The sequence below is a fragment of the Beta vulgaris genome, chromosome 3 (assembly GCF_026745355.1).
Source record: "Beta vulgaris subsp. vulgaris cultivar EL10 chromosome 3, EL10.2, whole genome shotgun sequence".
Lineage (NCBI taxonomy): Eukaryota > Viridiplantae > Streptophyta > Magnoliopsida > Caryophyllales > Amaranthaceae > Beta > Beta vulgaris.
Window position 1 is genome coordinate 4,627,429 of NC_079204.1, and position 24,277 is coordinate 4,651,705.

The 24,277-nt window shown below is 35.9% G+C and overlaps 2 protein-coding genes across 3 annotated transcripts; one reads left to right on the plus strand and one right to left on the minus strand.

The window, feature by feature from the left end:
- Nucleotides 1-1,135: 1,135 nt before the first annotated feature.
- Nucleotides 1,136-10,343, minus strand: LOC104888259 (uncharacterized). Its single transcript, XM_010673164.4, has 5 exons — nt 9,311-10,343; nt 4,594-5,503; nt 3,050-4,358; nt 2,869-2,952; nt 1,136-1,872 (listed from the first exon to the last, which is right to left on the minus strand). The coding sequence occupies exons 1-5, from the start codon at nt 9,930-9,932 to the stop codon at nt 1,264-1,266; spliced, it is 3,534 nt and encodes a 1,177-aa protein (XP_010671466.2). The 5' UTR covers nt 9,933-10,343; the 3' UTR covers nt 1,136-1,263.
- A 7,007-nt stretch (nt 10,344-17,350) lies between these two features.
- Nucleotides 17,351-24,074, plus strand: LOC104888260 (probable plastid-lipid-associated protein 14, chloroplastic). Of its 2 annotated transcripts, none has more exons than XM_010673166.4 (14): nt 17,351-17,519; nt 17,682-18,008; nt 18,109-18,152; nt 18,291-18,369; nt 18,465-18,581; nt 18,797-18,979; nt 19,083-19,169; nt 19,645-19,745; nt 19,832-19,919; nt 20,131-20,211; nt 20,298-20,374; nt 22,122-22,257; nt 22,778-22,840; nt 23,308-24,074. In XM_010673166.4, the coding sequence occupies exons 2-14, from the start codon at nt 17,697-17,699 to the stop codon at nt 23,941-23,943; spliced, it is 2,004 nt and encodes a 667-aa protein (XP_010671468.2). In that variant the 5' UTR covers nt 17,351-17,519; nt 17,682-17,696; the 3' UTR covers nt 23,944-24,074. The 2 variants fall into 2 exon arrangements, with proteins under 2 accessions (XP_010671468.2, XP_019104056.2); XM_019248511.3 differs by having other exon boundaries at nt 17,711-18,008.
- The last annotated feature ends 203 nt before the right edge of the window (nt 24,075-24,277 follow it).

Here is a 24,277-nt window from a genome sequence, read left to right on the forward strand (position 1 = left end):
ACCAATTGTTTTACATTTTTACTTATGCATAATTAAAGATATTCATGTTTGTAAATATGCATTAGCAAACATGTCAAGTGTTTCGAGCACAACCACTGAAAAATGGAGAAATATGTTTCCATATATTTTCAAACTCGAGAAAATCCTTCCATGCAATAATTTATCCATTGAAAGATTACAAACGGAAAAACTCAAAGCATATGAAAGAAAAAAAATGACATGATTATACACTGAAACGTATGTACCTCTATATTTTTTTTTTAATTTACTCACTTCACTTTGAGGGAAAACCAAGAAAGAATTGTAAAAGTATTGAGTGAGAAAAAGAAACTGAAAAATAGGTTCAGGTATTAAAAAGCAGATAACATAGATGGAAAAACGAAAAGAAAATAAATTTGACATGTTACCAAGAATAAATGTGAGAATAAAAAAAAAAAAACAGACCAAAAGAAAACTATGTAGATTTTAAAACCCATCGTAGGCTATTTTCTACTGATTTGAAAAGCTCCAATTCGACATGAGTAAGACAAATCCTTGGGCAAAACTAACCTAAAGGAGAAAGTATAAGCAACTCAGTGTGAGATGGCAATATGGCATTTTACAAAAAATTGGTACCAAAACTAAGTCAAAGTGGTTACCAAAATAGAGTACTTTGGTACGAACTCTATTTTGGTAAAAAAATTCAGTTTGATACCAACTACCAAGGTTACATTTTGGTACCAAATAACTCTATTTTGATACCACTTTAACTTTACTTTGGCACCAAATTTTTGTGAAATGTCATTTCGACATCTCACTATAAGACACATATCTCACTATGAGACGCCTATTATAACACCTCAACCTAAAGCTTGGTACAACTGTACAAGTACGCCCAAGATAGATACTTAAAATTGACAGACTAATAGACTACACAGAAATTTCAAACAAAATTATCTCACGCATCACATATTGTAAACAAAAAAAAAAGACATGCCACGACCATAAAATCAACGTTAAAATAATTTTTAAGAAAACATGGAAATCCATAAATGAAGCAAATGCATAAGCCAAGCTGCAAAGAAATGCATAAGCTAAAAGAACACGCCTGAGCAAAAAAAAAACAAGACGACAATTTAGGGGGGAAAAACACAGATGCATTTTGATTTTGATTTTATTCCTTCGATAACACTCTCTTTATCAAGAGAAATATGAAAAGATGGATAAACTGAAAATTGCTCAGAATGAAACGCAACATAAAAATATAGCAAAAAAAAAATTGTTTCAATGTGTACTTTCAGAAGCATGATGTATCCGACTCAAAATTACCGAATCCGACTCATTCGACACCGAGATTAATGTCTCACAAACTTTAACAGAATCATTGGACAAAACTAAAGGACCACTTACAGAAACATCCAATTGCTCATCAGAAGCGGACTCAGCACTGCCTCTCTTACCACCATTACCAACAATCTCTCTGTCGGTGTTCAATTCAATGGCATCAGAGCAATTAGTCTCAACAGACAAGAGTCCCTTGTCAACAATACTATCTTCGTCCATTTTCTCCACCACAAGGACGGGTGCTTGATCACTGAGATCAAGGACCATCTCAGCACTCCGCAAGGGTCCACTGTTTAACTCTTCATCGCCGATTAAAGAAACAGGCTCTTCTACTTTCATCATAGGCGTGGTGGAATCGATTTCTGGAACCACCGAACTTAACTCTTCTTTTTTGACACTACAATCAATAAGACGGTCTACTTTCTCCTCCACAACAGAAATCTCTTCTACCTCAACCTCGGAAGCCGATGGGCTATGCAAATTCTCCCCATTAGGTATGAAAGACGGTCTTCTATTAGTGCTCTGTGCTTTGTATAGATCCATTGCATTCTGCAAACAAGTGATTACACATTAGGAAACACTAGAAAGCACAAACTAAAGCAAATATCCGATCTGCAATCACAAGACAATAGCCCACAAGTACTCAATTTCCCCTTGCCATGTAGCATAAAACAATCTCACAAAACTTGAGGGATCGGCTTAATATAGTTATTCATTTTCATATTCATAAGATTTTAATATACTTATTCACCACCATAAGATATGCAGAAAATAATTTGGTATGAAACAAAGTAACAAATGTCTCACTGACTGCTGCAGTGAAACAAAGATCAAAATGAATATAATTAATGAAAGAATTAAGTGGATTAGAAAAGATTCATTGTTAATAGAGAATAAAATGCTAACTGAATAAATGAACTAAAGGCAGGTCTCTGATAACCAAATTCTACAAAAAAAAAAAAAAAAAAAAGAATGCAAGAAGTATTGCAAAAGCAATATAAACTTGCTTATTGTGACATCGATCGAACCAGGTAGACTCATCCTAATGGACCCAAAACTATAACCTGCTTATTTAAAGTTATTATTGGCTGTCGGTAGCAGCCAAATCACTTCAATATCCCTGTTAACTCTCAAATGATTCTTGCTAAACTGAACTTGTTTTTACTGAACTCAACTTATAATTACTAAACTTAAGACTTAGCTACTGATTCTCTATTGTTTTCTCTTATATAAATTACTGATTTTTACTGAAGAGAACTTGTTTTCATGAGGTTAACTTATATTTGCTGAACTTCACTTATTTTTACTGAACTAAATGTTTTTTACTTCAACTTATTTTTTAAGGCAAACTCAACAGGGCCTAGTGTCATCACTGTCATGTATTATTCCAGTACATCCCAAAAATAATTATCTTTTCAAATTCCCATATATATATATATATATATATATATATATAGTGTCAAACAATAAAAGGAACTTGCTCACTTTGGGAAAGATAAAAAAAACAAAAAAAGCTCCTCATTACAAAGTGTTAAATAGACATACCTGAAATATGGAATCTTTGACAGCAGGGAAAAATGTCCAGCCCATAGTCACATTAACAATATCCGACTCATCAAGTGCCTTCTCCTGTTAGTGAGACACAACGTAAATAAGCAATGTGTTTTATTCAACTCGAATGTTAGATAATGCCGTGAGGCGCAAAAGGTTCAAGAAATTTCTATACCTCCATACGTTCAGCATCTGATTCTTCAAGAAATTCAGACTGTCCCTTATCAGCAAGGTTAATGAACTGATTATACAATTCTGGATCCGCCATATCTATTGATATATCAAGCTTAGCAAGATAAGCACGCACTGAATGTGCAGAATCATCAACACTAGATGAATCAGGAGTCTTCTCAGTAGTCCCCTTAGCCGGAGTCACCGGAATTTCCTTTGTTAATGATGGACCACTTGACGTATTCATCTTAGGACTTGTCCCCTCATCAAGGCAACTACTTTCAGCAGGAGGCCTTGAAGGACCCTGTGCAGAAGAAGCTTCTTCCATAGATGCTTTAACCATATGACTGTCTTTCTGAGACATAGAGGTCACATCCATATTCATATCACCATTTAGTTTCCACATATCAGCATTCATGTCCCTTCTTTGAGCATTGGCTAGATGCCCAGGCCCATACATGGCAGATTCTTCCCTGAGGACACCGTTACTTGCATCCCATCCATGGAAATGAGGAGGAACGGGTCCATCAATCATGTTCTGCCATCCTATAGGTCGTACATGACCAGAAAAGCGGTCCGCATCAGGCATATGATAAGGCATCCCGGGGTGGTTCATGTCCAAAGAAGGCCTAAACATGGGAAATTGAGAGAGCATCGGTGGAAACCCCCCATGATGTGGCCCAGGAGGACCAGGTGGGAAGGGCAAGAAGCCATTAGGTAATGGTGAAGGCCAGTTAGGAGCACCTTTCCAAGCATTTCCAGGCCCTCTTCCTACATTATTATCAACACTTCTCCTGTAACGACTTCCTGAGTGACCTCTAGCGTCTTCTCCTAATGATCCCATAAAAGATGGGCTGTCAGCTCCAGTCCTGTACCCAGATGGACCAGGAACATGAGAAGAAATATTACCCTGACTGGATTTATGGTGAAAGGGAGAATCTGCAGGAGGATACTCCTCCACTGTAGGCTTTTTTGCAGAAAAATCTCTACCCTGACGTTCCTCATTAACAGAAACATCTCTTATGTCATTGGAACCACTACTCCTCCTCTCAGCCTCATCAACATCAAGGCTCCTTCTCCTGGTAGTTCTATTCTGAAATCTACGATCAACACTAGTTGAAGGAGATCTTTCCTTCAAACCTGCAGGGGATGCTTTGGCACTCGGAGATCTTTCAGACAATTCTCCAATGTGATTCTCATCAAACTTGGTGCGCTTATCCCCAGACCGGTACTTGGGAACTTTATCGAATGTCTCAGATGTAGTGCCTTCTCTCATGGAATCTCCATACTTGGTCTCATCTTGGATACCATCTCTACAAACAAGAATGAAGGAAAATTAAGTTATTACAAAACCCCCAAGAAATGCATGTATGAGTTTTAGGAACTTCAGACCAAGGATTAAGTTATTACTATACCAAAACAAGAAAAGTTTCCAAAAGCGATACTCATCCTCATATGCCAATTTATAACTATTCAAGCTTCAATTGGAACTGCGTAACTAAATGAGTATAAACACACTCAGGAAAGCTATACAGCCAAGATGAATACCTGTATTTATCTGTACTAACATAAGCCCTGGAGCTCGGTGAGGCCCTACGACGACTGCTGCTTGTTACACTGTCTACGTTAGCTTTTCGTGATAAAGATCGATCCTTGTCAGCCTCTGACTCTAATCTTCTAGATTTATCACCATGAAACTCATCATATCCATCTGGAGATCTTCTCCTTCCTCTATCATCCTTGTACCTAGAACCTTTGTCATCAACATGAGTGCCATATTCATGATCATAATCCCGTTCACGACCTCGATCATGGTTATGATCACGATCACGAATTCGCTCTCTATCACGTTCACGCTGATATCGATCACGATCACGACCACGTTCCCTGTCCCGGTCAAATTCACGATCTCGCTCATAGACACGTTCAAGGTCCCGATCTCGATCCCTATCACGATCAAGGTCATGGTCCCGGTCATCGTGATCCCGGTCACGTTCACGGTCATGACGGGGACGGTCTCGTTCTCGGTCTCGGTCACGATCCCTGACTCTATCCCGCTCATGATCACGGTCTCGATCACGATCCCGCTCTCGTTCTGGCTCTCGGTCATGTTCGCTACCATGGGCCTTAGATTTCTTTTCAGATACATCCAAATCCTTTTTCTCATTCTTTAGATGCTTATCCTCAGACCTGCCACTGGTATTCTCCCTTGAAACTCGATTATCCCTGTCTACATCATCTTGGTATCTATCTCTTATTCTCTCATCCTTATGGCCTTCATCCTTGTGTTTTCCTGACCTCATAATATCATCCCTTGAAGATAACTTTCGATCATCCAGTTCTCGGGCAGCATCCTGATGCTTGTCCCCGTCGCCGGAACCATCTCTTTTCCTTCTAACTCGTCTATCAAGATCTTTCTCTGCTTCAGGCTTACGAACCTCCTCTTGTATGTTATAGACTGAAACAAAATAAAACAGATTAATAAATTTTGTTTCTCCATAGGATATAAGGCAGCAAAACAAAAATCTCCTAGCTGACATCCCTTCAGTAAAGATGCTTATTCAGACCAATATATCATACTTGGACCCAGAAAGCAATAACCACAAACAATACAAACTTGGCCACCATCATACAGGGTAAGATCAGGAAAACACAACCTTGATTAAGAATGTTGTCAAAGAATAAGTACTATGTTACGAATCACAAATCAAACAGTGAAGAATACTACTGTAGATGATAAAATTTCCAGCAAGCTTAATAGCAGTCATGACTCATTAGTAAGCTAAAGTTAATAAAAAAAAATATAGAGCAATCTATGATAAGGAAGAGGCAGCCAACCATACAGAAGCCTATACAGAAAATATAAACAAATATAATAAATACACTAATATATCTGGCAATATGAACTATGAACCCTCTGCAATCTTCAAACACAACATAAAACCCAACGTTTAACATAGAAATTAAGTAGAGGGCATCCTAACCTAGAGAAAGCAGAAAACAGATCTAAAAGAAAGTTGCTTCACGCCTTCATTTTTCTGTATCAACTATGAACAACTCAATATATAACGCATCATCCTAAGAAATATAATTTCCCATTCTTCTCACAAAGTTTAGAAAATATAAGTCTCATCTGTACAGATAGAGCCATCTACTTTCAATGAATTAAGCACCACTAAGTAAACCAAGATTCAAGACAACTTTTTTTCAAAAATGAGCACTGATAAATGGAAAAAAAATATTAAGTAAAAGTAAACTTAATTATTTATAGTTAATGGAAACTACGGCATATCCTAGAGAGAGTACTGATTCCATCTTAGGCTGGCCGCAAAGTTATATAAGGGTAAGCTTTGACCATAAAATTGATAATTACAATCCCTTTCCCAAACATTGAGGCCCAAATTAGCAAAGATATATAGACTGACAAACAGGAACCACGACATGAGACCTGCAGGTCAAATGGTCAATGTGTTACTCCAGCTTCCAGAGTCATGCAAACAGACAGCTATTCAATAACTCAATGTAGAGTTCCTCACTTCCTTGGCATGCTCAGCACATGCTTAAATTTCGTTTTCAGAGTATCAACTTTTCATTTAAGAGGTAACTAACAATTTTATCCAAAAACTTCTGTATAACTGCTTCTTGAGAAATTGATTCTGGTAGCCTTTTGTTCGAAGTAATTTATTTGAAGGTCGTCAATAGAACATCTTCAACAGAAGAAGAAAAAAACAGAGTCAGATAAAAAGTACTCCACAAATATCTATACCAGGAAACGCTAACCCGCTGATTATATCTGTTGTTCTGCAGAACAGAATTTAAATGGGATATCACATTGAACCATACAGAACACGGTTACAGATACCAGCTACCAATAATAACCATGGCAATTCTGAACCTTTCGGCTTCATCGCCGTGTCAAATATGCCAAAGTTTTCAACAAAAACAGAAATCAAATGGGTTTCAATCTACAGGTTAATGTTAATTTTAGATGGGCTCATAGGTGAGGCTTTAATAAAAGATAGACAGTCACATAGCTGGCCATCATAAAAATCAAATACACATCAAAGGCAAAGGAATCAAAGAAATAAGAAGAGAAAAAAATGCAACTACAGCCTCTGACTAGGAAGATACTGGATCAAACCTATGTAACACACGAGATAATTTACATGTATTTCTTTGAAAAAACAAGGAAACTACAATTCATAGAGGAACCTGCAATGCATACGACAGTAGGTACTCGAGACCGGATAATAATCGTAATCTGTCCATAATCTCTCAGCTCTCCTCTATCACGCCAAACCGATGACATACCCAAAATCATTTGGTATTATGCAATTAAACAGCAAGACAACAATGTGAGAGGAGAAGAAATAGCAAATAGTGAATAAACAGGTCGCAATTAAGCTACAAGTAGGATTCTAAAAAAAGTTTTAAAAAAGGCATCGCTTATCCACTTTAATTCACGATAAATGCATTCCCTAACAAGGCCAAAACTCCTTGATATCAAGTGTCTTTTAGGACCTCAATGGATTTATTTCAACACTTATTTAGCTACCTAAATCATACACGCACCTCGCAAAAGTCTGTTCAAAAGTTTACAGATGACTTCCTGCTTAAAATACTACCCAGTACTAAAAGCATAAAAATAACCATTATCCACATTGTTGTAGTCACTCAGAACAAAACGTTCTAAAAGAAAGAGAAGCTTTTTCTAGCCAAGTGTCAAAGACACACAGCCATTAAAGAAAACAGACAAACAAAACAACATGTCTTTTCCCACCAGGGCACCAAAAGTCACACTGTGGTACGCTCCAAGAAGGTTAAAAAAGAAGGAAAAAAAACTGTTCCTTGACCAATATCACCCCTGTATCAGAATCCTAGACTTCAATACTAGTATATGCTCATTCAAGCTGGTAATCATGCTAAAGATCCAGGAGGTAATCAAAACTGTAGCCTCTTACAAGGCAACACTTGTAGAACAAAAGCAAAGCTGTACCCCCATGAAGAAATGAGAAGACAACAAAGCACTCAAGCGTTTTCAAAAAGTAATTTGTATCGCATGCTAAGTTTACATGTGAACGCTTAACTTCTTTAGAAATAATATAATCAATGTCATAATGGTTCAGCCTCTAAAGAACAGTTTCAACATGTATTGTAATAACTACTAGCCAAGCAAGCTCAATATCATATAAGTAGGACCACATACACAAAGAGAACAGTTTCACACACTTCTCCAGGGATCAGCTGCAACATAAACACTTAATATATTAAAACATGTATATAGAATTGACAAAAGAGTTCATGGCCCTTCCACAAGTCACATATAGCATTTCTTTCCCTATATCTGCACGATATATATGCTATCCCATACCTATTAACATGACTAACTCCGGCATACGGTAACTAGCATGACATTCCAATATGTCTTAGACTTAGCAGAACCATTTGAACACTTACTTCTTGATCCCATGTAACAATAACATGTCAAGACACAGACAGATAATATACCTGTATAAAAACTAATGTCCCTTGACAAGCAAACATTTTGACTAGCCACTTAGCTCTGTACTAACATTAATAATGTCCCTGTACAGAAACTAATGTCCCTTTACAAGACATAAAGTATGCTTATGCTCTAGCAGTCAACTCTTCTAGTTCGCACGATTGAAACCATGTACACCTAATCAAAAACCCACTATAAACGAACACATCACCTTACAATTCTACTAAACGAAATGATTTCTTCCTCCTTCCCACAAAAAATAGCTGTTGAGTGCCTAACCTACCCATTAATCTGGTCCTTCCCTTGATCTCAATGAAAAGTTTCCATACGGCTTTCACCAAGCCCAAGTGAACATATGAACAATATTCTAGATACATTTAAATATTTAATCATCTGGTGTGCGCTTATACCAGAAAAGAAATTAGAGACGTAAAGCTACTCATATGTCCTTTCACATTAATAGAAATTGATTTGTCGCTATGAAAAGAAATGAGACCCTCATTTTTCGCGCGCGCACACACACTCAAGCACCACCAACCTTCATTTGGTAGGTGGAGAAATGAACTGAAATTACTTGATCAATGAACCATCACTACAATACAAAGCAACAACCAACACTAATCCTACTAAGCCAAGTTCGGGAAGGTCCACATTACGCACACAATCTTACTCCTACTTGTCAAAGATAAATCAACAAAGATTTTAAAAAAAAAAGTTAGTAACAAAAGCACAAGTAACAAGCACATGAACAGGTTACCTTACCAGTATTACCAACACCATGCTTTCCTCCACGATCCTCTCCATTTCCCTGTTTTCTGTTCCCTTCATTACCTACATTTTCATTCCCTGTAACAACATCAATTAATCTCTCACTTTTACTACTCTTCTTATCGCGGTCCGAAACTCCTTCTTTCTCACTCCTCTCTTTCCTTTCAGACCTATGGTGCTTTGATTCAACCTTACTCCCACTTCTCTTACCTTCTTCCCCATCGAAACCCGCCGCTAAGCTCTCATCTCTTCTACTCGACCTCTTCGAATCACTCTTCGACAAATCATGCTCGTTGTTATCACCTCCAGTCCAACGGTCATCATCTTCCTTCTCTTTCCGCTTCTTCGACGACGAAGAAGAAGCAACATACTCATCCACATAATCAACATTGACAATACCACCACTCAAATCCTTCACACTACTATCCACCGATTTCGAATCAATCTTCCGCTTCTCACCCGAAATCGATTCCTTCAAATGCCTACTACTACTATTACTTCCACCATCATCTCTCCCCTTCTTCTCCTTCAAGCCAGATTCTTTCTCTGAATCAGAGTAATCCCTAACTTCCCTCGAACTATGTTTGCTAGATTTATGTCGCGAACTTCTCGGCATTTTCCCTATTTCTTCAACTTTCACAAAAACCCTTTTTTCTCTTCCCAAACCCTAATTTTTTTTTCTCAAATCAACAAATGCTGCTAACAAATAAACAACATTCGCACATTACAAAACCTTCGAATCTCTATCCTCCGAGCAAGGCGAATCTCGAAAATCGATTTGAAGTTGACTGAAACCCTAATTTCGAAAAAAAAACACAACAACAATGAACAACAAAACGCAGCGTTGCAATAACAATATGAGCCGAAAAAACACCGACGAATCGAATCTCCGGTGACCGGAATAGAGTATAAATCGCCGGAGAAAAAATCCGGCGACGGAAAAACTCAGCGAAAGATAGATCGAGAAAAAAAAAAGAGGAGAGAGAATGGATGTGGAGGAGAGAGAGAGAGGGTTTTTTTTGTTTTATCAGAAAGGAGGCGACCGTAGGATAATACACCCTCGAGAATTTATGACGATATTGCCCTTAGGGAATTGAGGAAATTACGAGGGTGTGTTTGGGGGTTGACGATTAGTGTGGTGGAGTTTGAGTTGAGGTTGTTTTAGGGTTGTGTGGTGGGTTGTCCAATTGGAAGTGGACACCTCTAGTTTTTACACTTTCGCTTGATGACGGGGTGTTTGGTTGAAAGAGGTTTGACTAGTCTAAATCTTCGATGGAAATGTTTGATTGAGAGAGGATAGAAAGATATGTTAGAATTGAATTGAAAGTTAATTTTGAAAAAGCTACCAGGAGGGGATTTTTGGATGAGATGTTTATGAATTAAGTTCTATAATGATTAATGTAGTATTAATTTGGTCAAATTTAATACCTTTTAAAAAAATCTATCAATAAATTATTTTAATATCTTTATTGGTCATTTCACATAATAAAGTATCATTCAGTTAATAATTACTCCCTCCGTCTTTTATTAGTTTACCCCTTTCTTTGGGGAACATTTGCCGAGATACTAATTTGAACCTTAATATCTTTAATTTTCGATAAGCAAAAATTACAAAAAGTTGATATTTGGATAATACACATTAAGACGAATCCAACAAGATCTCACATGAATATATTTTTCCTTAAATACAAATTACAAAAGATAGTCAAAGTCATGTATGTGAATAGTGTCAAAAGTCAAAAGAGGTAAACTAATAAAAGACGGAGGGAGTATCTATCTACCAAATACTTTCACACAAGCAGTTAGTCAAATAGACTAATACAATAAGGAGAGCATCATTCTAGCTCAAGGTTGGGGGTTCAATCCATACTAGAGACACTTTGAGGGTAGGGATTCCCCTTACCCTCCCCCCTTACTCTCAAGTGCCTGGCCTTTTAAGGCTCGAGCGGGGTCCGGACCGCTTCTTCTCACCAAAAAAAAAAATTAGATCACCGCTAATAATTAACTACTAACCTCTAATTGCCTTATAGGACTATTGTTACAAAGCGTGGATTATGGACTAGGGTGCACAATGAGCATTGTGGACCCAAAAAGAACATATAATTAATATAAAAAAACATAAACTTTTTTCAACAACTTTTTTACTTTAAAAAAGAACACACAGCTTAAAATTAAAGAACGTGTAAATCTATATTTATAAAAGAATAAAGGTTATAATGAAAAGAACATACTTCCTCCGGTCTGTTTTAAATGAAACATTGGATGAAATGACACTATTCATTGATCAATTTGGCCTCCAATTTATCGCTATTATATAAAGAAAAACATAGTCAAGTGGGATCTTGTTAGATTCGTCTCGATGCATACTATCAAATTATAACTTTTTTATATTTTTTACGCGTACACAACTATAGATATTAATGACTAAAGAAGCGCGTTGGGTTGCGTGAAAAAACAAACGTTTCATTTAAAACGGAACGGAGGAAGTATAGTAAATGAGCAAGTACACCTAAGGTAAAAAAAACATATACCTTTTAAATTTAAATTTGAAAAAGAAATCTTTACTTGCAAAATTTAAGGAAACAAATAACAATAATTTTTTAAAATTACGTAGTTTAGAAAAAGGTGCACCATGCTCTACATGCACTTGGGTGCATGTACTTATTTGCGCCATTGTTAATTTTATTATGGACTTTTTCAACTGAGACTTGTAAATTAATAGATAATTATGATCCCTTTGATGATTTCGTCTATTTGTTGGAGAAACTAATCTTACAATTTCTAGATACTTTATCTACCAAAAAATAAGTGTTAGCTTGAGTACCTGACACTATTTATCAACTAACTTTGACCCGATTTCGTGCTATTATATATTGAAAAATATAGTCAAATAGGATATCGTTAGTCTCAATGTATACTTTTAAATTATCGAATTTTCATACTTTTTACCTATGTACAATTAAAGATATTAATGATCAAAAAAGTGCATTGGGTGAAATAAAAAAAAAGTGAATGTAACATTTATTAAAGTATGTAGATTCATACAATAAATATTTAGATTGTTAACTGAATATGTTAAGATTATTAGGCTAATTAAGACAAACCATGTTAGTGGAGAGTTTGACTATTTTCTACAAATTTCCTTGTAATAACATTCATTTTTATATCCCCTAAAAAAAAACATTCTTTTTTACCTAAAAGTTAATATTCTTTTTTTTCTTAAAACGTGGAGATGTCACAACATCCTCATTAGGTCTTCTATAAACTTTCAACCTGATGTCAAATTCCCCTCTCTTTGGACAAACAATTTTGGTAGCTATTGGGCTAAGAAACAAATCTTCAAACCCTTTTCATCTTGCATTCTTCAAATCATCGGACTCTCATTTCTTGAGACAAAAAATGAGTTAAGGTTGTCGACTTTTATATCGCATTAAATTTCATTCACCTTCATCCTCTCGTCAATTCACAAAGTGATCACATATGTATACACAAGCAAAGCAACGTGGCCTTACACCACAAGTCACCACACGATCTAAGCATTTATGTAAGAAAATATTTACCTCCATCCCCTCATTAATTGACAAAATTTACATATGTATACACAAGCAAAAAAAAACATTCACCTCCATCCTTCAGTTAATTCACAAAATTATCACATATGTTAAATTTCATTGCAGCAACAAACGACCTAAGCATTTATATAACAAAATATTTTTGCTAAGTAGCAATTACTTACCACAAATATCAAATATGATACACATAAGTTGAATCTGAACTAAAGCAGAGGGAAGTAAGGAGAATGCTTTCTCAAAAACATTGATATTACACACTCAAGAGCACCATTTGTGACAATAAGTGTGGTGGTACATAAGTTATCTGCATGGTTTCGCAATATGTTTGCGCGCAAAATTAATTTCACTCTATCAACTTGAAAATAATATGCCAATAACCTAAAACTCGAGAATTATCATGGTGTAGTTTCAGATACATTCTAAATGTTTTTCTTATCTTTCTACCAAAATTCCAATTTCAATAGATTAAATGATTTTCATACCTAACTAACTAATATCCTAAATCAAATCAAATTCGTTCGTTACACACAAAAAAAATTGTTATAAACAACCTTTTTAGAAAAAAACTCGACAAGACTTAACCTTACATCAATTTGAGTTTTAGATGAAACCATTAATCAAAATCCGACAATACTTTGGGAAAAACCGATTTGGCTTGGAAAAAGGCTTGACGATGATTTTTCCTTTTAATTTTTGTCGTTTTTGTCACTCTAGCTATCTTCTCATTATGTTTCATTCTCCTCACAAATTTAGCAATTGATCAAGTTAGAAGTTATGATTTTAGCATATCGCAACAAGCCATAGAAATCTCCAATATAAAGTTTCCCACCCACAACTTCATACAATCCATTACATACTAATTTAAACATTTACAAAAAGATTTAAACAAAACCTCAGCCAGCAAAGGTAGGTTAACCGTTTCTTTTTTTTACCAGAAAGATACGAATTCATCCAATATAAGTGAAACCATAAGAATTATTTTGTGCAATATTCATCCTCGACTATAGTTTCATACGAAATTCTCAAACAAAAGATATGATATGACACACTTTCACGATCAAAATGATGTCAAACAAGTACCCATTTCATTTTTTCCTCAAAAAAAAGTAACCACTTCAATTGATGACCTCATCTCTCAATAATTCATTAGTTGATCCAAACAACACATTACACTCTTACTTATTAGGGGATATATATAATTATGCATAAAAGGTAACACCCACTATCTAAGCATTTAAAGTATATAAGAAGATATTTTGCTAATTAGCAATTACTTACCACAAATGTGATATACATAAGTTGAATCGGAAATGAAGCGGGGAGAAGTTAAAGAGCATGTTTTCTCAGAAACATTGATATCAAACACTAAAGAGCACTTTTTGTAACAACAAGTGTAGCGTTACACGAGTTATCTGCATAGTTCTGCAATATGTTTGCTCGCGAAATTAATTTTCACTCTACCAACTTGAAAATAATATGGCAATAACTCAAAACTTTATTTGGAATTATCATGGTGCAGTTTAGATGCACTCTAAACGTTCTTTAGTTTTCTACCAAAATTCCAATTTCGATAGATTAAAAGATTACCATACATAACTAACTGATATCCTAAAATAAAATCAAAATTTGTTTGTTAAAAAAGAATAAAACTGATTAGAAACCAAGCCTCCAACCTTATACAACGACTAATCTTATATAGTTATATGTATGTCGTGCATGTAAAAGTATATAAAATTCTTCATACTCCATCATTCTTTTTTTAGTTGCTACATTTTGTCATTTTCGGGTGTCTCAATTTACTTGCTACATTTGCTAAACGTTCTTACTTTAGTAGTATGTGGTATTCACATATTATTTACCTCTATAATCTTATTTTTATCTTCATTGCACAAAAAAAACAACTACTTCATGCTTATTTGCTCTACTTTTCAATAGTCCCGACTGTTTTCTTGACAATTGTGCAAAATAATTCTAGCAACTAGAAAAAGACGAAGGAAATATATACAAGAGAAGAGATAGAAATACACATATTTTAGTTTTAATTTGTTTATTTAAAGCAAGTATTTTCTAGTGTCCATCATGTATTACCTCATACTTCCTCCGTTCTTTTTCTATTGCAATAATGGGTTAATTATACTATTAACTTACCACCATTTACCTATCTATTGTGATTTTTACGTAAAGAAAAGTATAGTCACGTGAGATCTTGTTAGATTCGTCTCGATAGATATACTTTCAAAATATCAAATTTGTATAAAATTTTACTAGAAAGTAATTAAAAATATCTATACAAATATATTAAAAGGCGTGCGTAACAACATCGATGCGCCACGTGGCACCCTCCTCCTGCCACCAGAATTTCGCCACGTGTCTGTTAACCAACAAAGTCAAGTGGTCATTATTTTAAAAATAAATATGTTGAAGCTTGGGCTCGAACCCCTGACCTTATGTAAGGATTTTCAAAGAATCACCATATCATCTAACTTCTCTTAATGATCCATGTTTCTACAAAATTACAAATATGTGTTGTAATTAGTTAATGTTATTAAACATATCCCTTGTATCCTTAAAAATAAATAAATTTGCATGTTCATTAAAATTAATTATGTATGCATGATACCATTTGAAGAACAGTGTTGACCACTACAGTATTACCCCTAGGGAGTTTTAGTTAGTATAGGGTTTGATCCCGAGACCTCAAGTACATATAATAAAGTCTTAACCACTAGGCTAAGTTGTATTTTTTATTATTATATAGTATTATATTAATAAATCAATTTTTTCTTATCCGAGGCATAGTCCGGATCTAATAACTAGTTAATAGTTAAACTTGACAAACTTGAAAACTCAATTGTTGTCGCAATAGAAAAAGAACGGAAGAGGTAAAATAGAGATGATAAGAACCTCTATTAACTTGGTGTATCCAGTGGCGGATCCAGGAATTTATGAATAGTTGGTCACTACCAACTAGGTTGTATAGAGACGGCTACGGGTACGGGTTCGGATACACGTATCCATATAAGATAATCCATGAATTTAAAGAAAACTACTTCAAATAAAATCAATTTATGACTAATAATAGTTCATATTACAATAAAATAGTACCTAAAAATAGTACTTATTACAACCAAATAGTACTTAGAAAATATTACAATTGTTCTCGACGATTTATCGATTTCGCATCCTAATCTAATTCCTAAATCACAACACAATAGTAATGAAATCCAATTGACAAAAATACACAAATACACAATCATTTGTCAATTTAGCATCTTATATAACTCCTAAAGTCCTAAATCATAGCACAATCGTAATGAAATCCAATTGACAAAAATACATAAATACACAATCAATTGTCAATTTGGCATCCTAATCTAATTCACAAATCACAACACACTCATAATGAAATCCTAATGAAATCAAATTGACAAAAATACACAAATACACATCAATTTTCAGCAAAAATTTACAACCCAACAATGATTCAATCATTCAATGAAGAATAATTCAAGAAGCAATTAAGCAAAGATTAGAATTTAGAAAAATACATGAAGTTTGCGAATTGTCGCCTCTGCCGCTTGCTAAGTGCTGTCGCCCGCCTGCTGCCGCCCGCTGCCGCCCGCCTGCTGCCGCCCGCTGCCGCCTGCTGGCTGCTGCAACAGTAGTGAAGAACAGAAGTGACTGTTGTTCACTTGTTTGTTGCCTGTTTTTGTTTCAAAGATTATAATTTAGATGAATCAAGAATACCCAACAATGATTCCACACAATGACACAAACCACAAATCAGATTCTCTGAAACAAAAAAAAAAAACCTAACAAAATCCAATAGAACAAAATCGAACAAAATCCTAAGTCCCTAACAAAATCGAACAAAACCCTAAGTCCCTAAGAAAATCAAACAAAACAAAATCGAACAAAACCCTAACAAAATCAAACTCACCGGCGGTCCGGCGCTGCTACAGTGCTACTGTGCGTGTTTTTCTGATTCTCGCGGCGCTGCTACTACAGTGTACTAGTTAGGGTTTTTCTCGCGACGCTGCTACTGTGCGTGTGCGTCGGAAAACTCACCGGTAAAGCGAAAGGACTCCGGCGACGGCGCGGCTTGCTAGTTGCCGCTGTTAGGTATTTAGGATTTAGGTTTTTTCCTCGCGAAGGAGAAAGAGAGAGAAAGAGGAAGGGACGAAGGGTCTGGGGTTTTTTTCTCGCGTGTTTCAAATGAATTTTTTTTTTTTTTTTTTCAAAAATAATAGTTGGTCACGTGACCACACGTGACCCTAAGTAAATCCGCCACTGGGTGTATGGTGAGAGTCTAACAAGAGAGTCTAAGTAACCTTCATTAATTATGGGTCGTAACTTTATTCTTCAATCACTCATCTCATCATTGATGAAGATCTCTGCTTGATAAACTCATCACACAAATTAAAAAAAACAACGAAGAAAGATATTTCCATACTATTTGGGGGTGTGTGAGGAAGACGTAGACATGCTTTGGCGCATGTCCAATTGTTCAAACCTTCGTCTTTACACGCAATTCTCACACGCCATCTTCTTTTCGGTTTATATTACTACCCTTTCACCCCCATTTCCTCTCTTTAACTTTCATCTTTTCCAATCCATTTTTTCTTATCTGGGTATGTTTCATCTTCAATCAATTCAACTTTTTCTTTAATTTCTTCTTTGCCTTTTGATATATTACATGATTGCTTATTAATATCATTTAAATGGGTATTTATAGAATAAAGTTTCAATCTTTTTAGATGTTGACTGGCTGAACTTTTTCATTGATGTCATAGGTTGAGAATTATTAGATGGGTTTTTGCAGAATTGGGATTAATTCAAGAATGGAAGTTATTGATTTAGGATTTTCCAGCATAAATTCGCGCACTTTTCCAGTTAAACCTGCAATCCCAAGTCCAATTTTGAGATCATTTGATCCATTATTGCGTAGAAAAAATGTTAGAATGAAATGCAAAGCTTCAACTTCAAGAAGAAGTGTTTCTGAAGTGAATGATAAAATGGGTGGATTGTCTACTGTGGAGGATGAATTGGGTTTGGTTGATAAGTTTGAAATGTCGGATTTCGAAGTTTCAGGTTGTGTTAGCATTGGTCTTGGTGGGCGGGTAAATTTTTCTACTTGAATTTTTGATCTTTTTGTGATTCTTTATAGTTGGTGTTCCATGTTTCTGTTTTTAATTATGCATTTCTCTTGTAATTTTGTAGGGTGATGAGTTAGTTTTTGAAGCTGTTGTGAAGAATTCTAGCAGGTTAGCCTGAAAACACTTCTTTAACTTAAGTGACTTCTTTTCTTGTAATATAAGTTGGAAGATTATAAATTCTATGTTGAAGTTATAAATTCTACATAGTTTTGAAATGTTTTGTGAGTATGTTAATTGGGATTGCAGCCCATTGTATAATACAAGAGTTGTGCTACGGGAGCTTACGAGTGTGCAAGCTCAAAGGAGAGGGAAGCGAGCTATAGAGGTCGGTAAAATGTACATTATGTGTATGAAATTTTTAGTATTTGTGAGAGTTGGATTGGTTAATGTGTGTCATCTGTCAATTTTTGTTGGTATCAGGTGTTCAAAAAGTTGGCTTGTAGAAGACTTCTGTATCATTCTTATTCGATGCAAGTTTATGGTTATGTTTCTTCACCAACAAGTGAAGATTGTGCGTCGTTTACACTGGTCCATGGTGTAGGTTCCTTTCTCTTTAGAATTGTACCTTTGTGTGTTAATTTTCTATATTGCAGTAAGATCTTTGTGAATTCTTATAGCTTAGTCAGATTGGTTAAGTGGATCTACTTTGTGGTGGTTTAAATCTTAACTCTATATCATACTATGAGTTTAAGGATTGGATATATTTGATTTGCTCAAGAATTGAATTCGAGCAATTGCTTCTGTTGATGCAGTATCATGGGGGTTTCTCGCTTAGGCATTGGCTTCAGCAATCAGACTGGTTGCCAACCTTAGAAGCTACTCTAGCTCTTGATGAAGAGTCTGTCCGAAAGGTGGGGGATGACAGCATTGGAGGCCCAGCTGTTTCCCGACAATTACGTCTGATTCGAATACTTATGAGGGATCTCCTGATAGGAGTATGATTACAACTTTTATTATGAGTATTAATACTATCCATGTCCTATATGTGTGTACTTGCTTAGAAGGTATGGAAGTTCATGTGCTTCCCATTTCATTCAGGTAAACTACTTGCATAGTCATGGACTCGCCCACACGGAATTGCGAGTGGAGAATGTGCACGTAAGCCCTGTGGACAGGCATATTAAAGTGAGCAGCTCTTATAGTTTCCTTTAACATTGTCATGGAAAACATTGTTGTTTCTTTTTTTTTTTGTACTTGCATATGAACAGAAATTAGTATATCCTACAAATTGTGAACATATTTAATTGAAAATTAGAGCATATTTAAAAGGGTTTCTCTGACAATCTTGTGAACATGTTTTCGGAAGAAATAGGAGTGTGTAAAAATGCTTAGAGACTGCTAGTTACTTTGTAGTCATGACTAATAACTGTATGCAATTGCTTTGTTTCTTGACTTTACAGATTCTGGACAGGTACATACTACATAATAGTCTTAGGGCATGCTGATTTTTGTTTATGACACTCCTTATATGGAAGTTACTTCCTTATGGTTTTATTAATAATATATTCCCCCCCTCCCCTCAAATTCCCCCCCAAATAATCATCAGTCTCTTGATTTACGATTGTTTTAACAGCTTGCGTCACGGACTTATATGTACTAGGTAGGTATTCTGGGCAATGCCGTCGACTTTGTTGAGCACACTTCAAATAATAACTTATCAGATAGTAAGAGGCGACAAATGATGATTGCATTTGATATGAGGTACTGCAAAATAATTCATATTTAAGTCAGTTTAAGGTTATTTATTGACCATAAGCTTGATACCTTATACATGATATCTTGCTTAGATGTGTTGGATTTATCATGGCAAAAATGGTGCTGCGAGAGCTCATGGATCCATTAATCTTTGCTGAGTTCAAATCATTTCTAACAAAGGTACTTCATTTCATTTAAGCTCCAATGCTAAATTCTCCATGTTACAGCAAGTCCATTTACAAATCTTCAGGAGCATCTTCATTTTTAACTAAAAAAACTCTTACCGTAGATATAAGATGTTATGTTGCCGAATTATTGAGTCAGATGCTATGCTGCCAAGTTCTCACTATGTTTGTTTTTCTTCCTGGTGTGACTGTCTATCAATCTGAAGGGAAACGATCCCTCATGCTTGCGTGAATTCATGTTGCCAATTTTGTGTAAGAACACCCTTTCCGGAAATATTGGACTCCAGGTTGGTGATCTCCCCCTGGGTTTAGAATCTGTAACTGTAAATTGTTTCATTTTGGAGCAGGTTGATGAAAAATTATATACTTGCAGATACTGGATCGAAACTGGGGTGCGGGTTGGAACCTCTTGGCATTGTTGCTTGCCCCAAAACCTTTGGATAGAATAAGGTTCGCTTTCAATTTATCTAATTTTAATATTCTTAGCCTTTTGACCCAACTGGTTATATGCATTTCTATCTAGTGTCTCCTATATAATGATTGATATATGCTGCCATTGTGACGTTGTGTTGGGTTGTTGCCTTTTCCCATGGTCATTCCAAATAGCAATATGCCTTGGATAGTTGGATGGCTTCTACTGTGGAATTATTGTAGGTTTTTCTATATGCATGCACACATCTTTTACAATTTTAATAAGTTAGCTCTATGTATCATCTGCTTAAACATTGCAGCATGAGTTATCTGTACACTAACTGAACAAAGTGCAACTATAGGAGCCAAGCACCTCTATTCTTGTGTATCGGTCATATCTATTATGACTAGATTGTCTTACGTCCTTTTACTTGAAAGAACTGTCAGAAGCATAAGGTGAGGTGGTAGGAGAGTGCACTATTTGATTTTTAAGGTCTTACTATCTTAGTGTTGAACGTAGAGGATGTTGATTTATTTGCTAACATGACTTAAAAACTTTAACTAAGCCATCAAGATTGGCATGGTAGACAGTCATTTAATTTGCTAGTGCAGCTGAAAATGGTGATAATTGCAAAGCTTCAACATCTTGAGGGGTGCAAGGAGAGTTTCGTTTTGTAGAACTAGGCAGATGTTCATTTATATTGATACTTTTTGAAGGTCTGAAGAATTTGTGTAATAGAAACTGTAGGAGGCAATAAAACATGAATAGAGTGGCTTGTTGAGTGTTGGTTTTGTTAGGGTTTAAGGCTTGCTAATTGTGCATTCAAACAAGAATATCTATGTGGAAATGACAGGAAATACCAAAATAACCAAAAGAGATACGAGAAGACTATGCTTGGAAACCCTAAAACCGGGACAAAAACCACGACAATGCAATAGGACTTTTACACTATATATGTGTGACGAATAAAAGGCACTTCAAATCTTTCTATGATCACAAACCCGGGAGAAAAACCACAAATATGCAATAGTCTCATGTCTCAACTCTCAGCCTGATTGTTCTACTCGCATAAACAGTTGACACCTCACACAATAAAATTCATATGACCAGCCGTCATAAACATCATTTTTATAAGCCTAGGGTGTTAGATTAGGAAACATTTTCGAACTTAGCAGAATAAGCGTTGCAGAACCTGAATCATAAAGACAGGCGGCCCCAACTCGTAAACAACCCGTTGTTACCTAATTCCCTAATTCCCCCGCGAATCGCGAATTAAGAAAAGCGAATTATTGTCGGTTTTGGTTCATTTTTGGCTCATTTTGGACGAATTGGCGAATTCAAAAAGCGAATTAGATAGCGAATTAGGTAACACTGATTAACAACCCGAGAGATACTGCACCAGGTTCCCTGACCCACACGGGAATGCAACATCCGGCACGGACGTGCCAGCCATTGCACAGGCATGCAGCTTCCCCTACTGCGACTTTGCGTTGTTCCCTTACCGTGCGTATCGAGCAACACAGCTGCGGTGACTTCTAGTCTCTTCCTAACTCATCCAAATATCTCAACCCAAACATGTTTAAATGTTGGTACTTTCCTCTTTCTAATGCATATGACTATAATCATGGCTGCACCCCCTTATACATTTGGTCATGTTTTTATTTCAAACGACAATTTCAATCTGGCATTGAGCCTATATATGCAGTTCCGACGAATTTTTAGGGTTTGTGGAGTTGATTTTATTTTTTCAATCTGAAAAAAACACAACTGTTGTGCATTATGCAGCTGTTTAGATGCTCTGAGGCATCCATTTTTATGTGGACCAAAATGGAGGGTGCAGCCATCAATGAACATAATCAGATGGGGTCTTGGTTCTACTGCTGTTCGAATTACTGAGGAATATATCTATGGGCAGCCTCAGGTAGCTACTCACTTGCCTTTACTATTCACGAGTTCTTTTCTCATTGATTGAGGCATGATTGTTTGTTCTCTGCCTAATATAGGGCACTTAGAAGCTGCATAATTTGGTTATAATTTTATGAAATGCCCCTCGTAAATGTTATTTCTGTGGTTCTACGTTTCCACCTGATATTGAGTTTGTAAAATAATATTGAATCCGTCAACATCTCTTTGACCATTAAATGGCTGATGAAGAAGTGGGGGGGATGTGAGATATTGTATCATCAAATAGCTATCGTCATTTTAACTTCCTAAGTATTACTTAATTACAAACAGAGCCTGCACCAAGACTAAGGTCCGATTCCAATGGCCACTTTCTCGAAGTTTTTGGGCTTATTAGTTGGGCTTGGCTCTAATTTGAAAGAACTCGAGATGGAGGTGGCTCACATAATTAACTCACCACTGTTCTTACTGTTTGTGTATGTTAGCTATCCATTCCAACATAACACAACTTTAAATGACCCTGATTCTCGTGTTTTCAGCGTAGCAGACTCTCTCACTTTGTTGAACTGATGGAGATGCTGAATCCTCATCCTAAGCCTAAGGTACTTTTTGCACCATATGTTCTCTGACATCCTCTACACCCTTCTATTATTCGAACCATCATTTTGTCTTGCTTTCCCTTTTGTCATCTTACCGTCATAGTTGAACTATTTCTTGTATGTCATCAATTATACAAATATGTTATGTGTCATGTGGTCATGATAATATCTGACACCTTATGTGGTGGTGGTTTACTACTTCCTCCAATCCAAACTAGTTGCAACAGTTTCCTTTTTAAAGAGTGTGTTTTCCTTGAATACATAAGTATTATACTGTTCGATATTTTTAGTTTTGTTTCGATGTGTATGTTCATTATATGAACTTCTTATAATTTTGCGAGTATGAATTTAAGAAATTAACCGTCAAAGGTTTGTTTTGGAGTCCGTGAAAAGACCATTGTTGCAACTGAATTGGGATGGAGAACCTTTTTTGGGATAATTTCTGAAGTCTTTTAAGCTTCTTGTCGCAGAACTGGTTGGAGTTGTTGCCGGGAAAATGGCGTCTGCTTTACTGCACAGGTCGACACATAGGATTAACTCTTCGGCAACCAGCTCACAGGGTTCTTATTGGTGATGTGCACTTAATAGTTGATAAAATATCAAATCCAAAGACAACATTTATGTTCACTTCAGATATTTCTTACAATGTGATTGTTGGTCAAAATTGGCCTCATGACAAATCTGGTACACCTGGAAATCTAAAAGTAATGTCTCCATTCAGACTAAGGGCTGGCAGACGGCTATATATCAAGGATGAGAGCCCAGATATGTCATTTCCTACATCTTCCAGCTCAACCTCAGTACTCAAGATATTATCAGGGAGAAAATGGAGAAAAGCATTCCCTAACAAGGAGATTCCTTCAAGTCTTCCGGTTGCTAAATTTGCATCTAATCACGTTGAAATGACGATGAATCTTGGTGAACCATTGAGTAGTAATGTTGACAATGTTAAAAAAGTGCTTCAAGAAGTTCGATTGCAAGTGCCACCGGAAATGTTTGATTTGTCAAAAGTTGTATGTGGTACATATGTAGATTCTAGGCTGCTTGTCCTCCGTAGTGTAAATGGTTCAGCACTTCTCTTTACAAGGTCCTGTAGAGGTTCATAGATATTGTATGTCAGCCCCTGAATACGCCTGTCGCTTTTTGTACAAATCTAATGTATAGTGAAACGGTCAGCGTTGTAGATAATGAACGATTGGTTATGTGTATATAATAGATCTCTCATTTCTGACTAAAACCTCCTAATAGAAAAACATTAATAACCATCAGGTTTTAGTAGTACATTTACTGACAAACTGGTATTCCTAACCAAATTTTCATAACAATAATTATTCAATTAGTATAAATTTCCACAATTAAGTGATTATTATCCTTTAATCATAACTATCTTTGATGTAATTTCTTTGGAGAAGGAAGCCAAAATGAATAGTTAGGAAAATT

Excerpts from the sequence above, each read along its gene's own strand:
- LOC104888259 (XM_010673164.4), bottom strand. The coding sequence starts at position 9,932 with ATGCCGAGAAGTTCGCGACATAAATCTAGCAAACATAGTTCGAGGGAA. Across the intron at positions 4,359-4,593 it reads GTTAGTACAGATAAATACAG|AGATGGTATCCAAGATGAGA; the intron begins GTATTCATCTTG and ends TCTTGTTTGTAG. Across the intron at positions 2,953-3,049 it reads CAGATGCTGAACGTATGGAG|GAGAAGGCACTTGATGAGTC; the intron begins GTATAGAAATTT and ends TCTCACTAACAG.
- LOC104888260 (XM_010673166.4), top strand. The coding sequence starts at position 17,697 with ATGGGTTTTTGCAGAATTGGGATTAATTCAAGAATGGAAGTTATTGAT. Across the intron at positions 18,153-18,290 it reads GTTGTGAAGAATTCTAGCAG|CCCATTGTATAATACAAGAG; the intron begins GTTAGCCTGAAA and ends TTGGGATTGCAG. Across the intron at positions 18,980-19,082 it reads TGAGGGATCTCCTGATAGGA|GTAAACTACTTGCATAGTCA; the intron begins GTATGATTACAA and ends CATTTCATTCAG.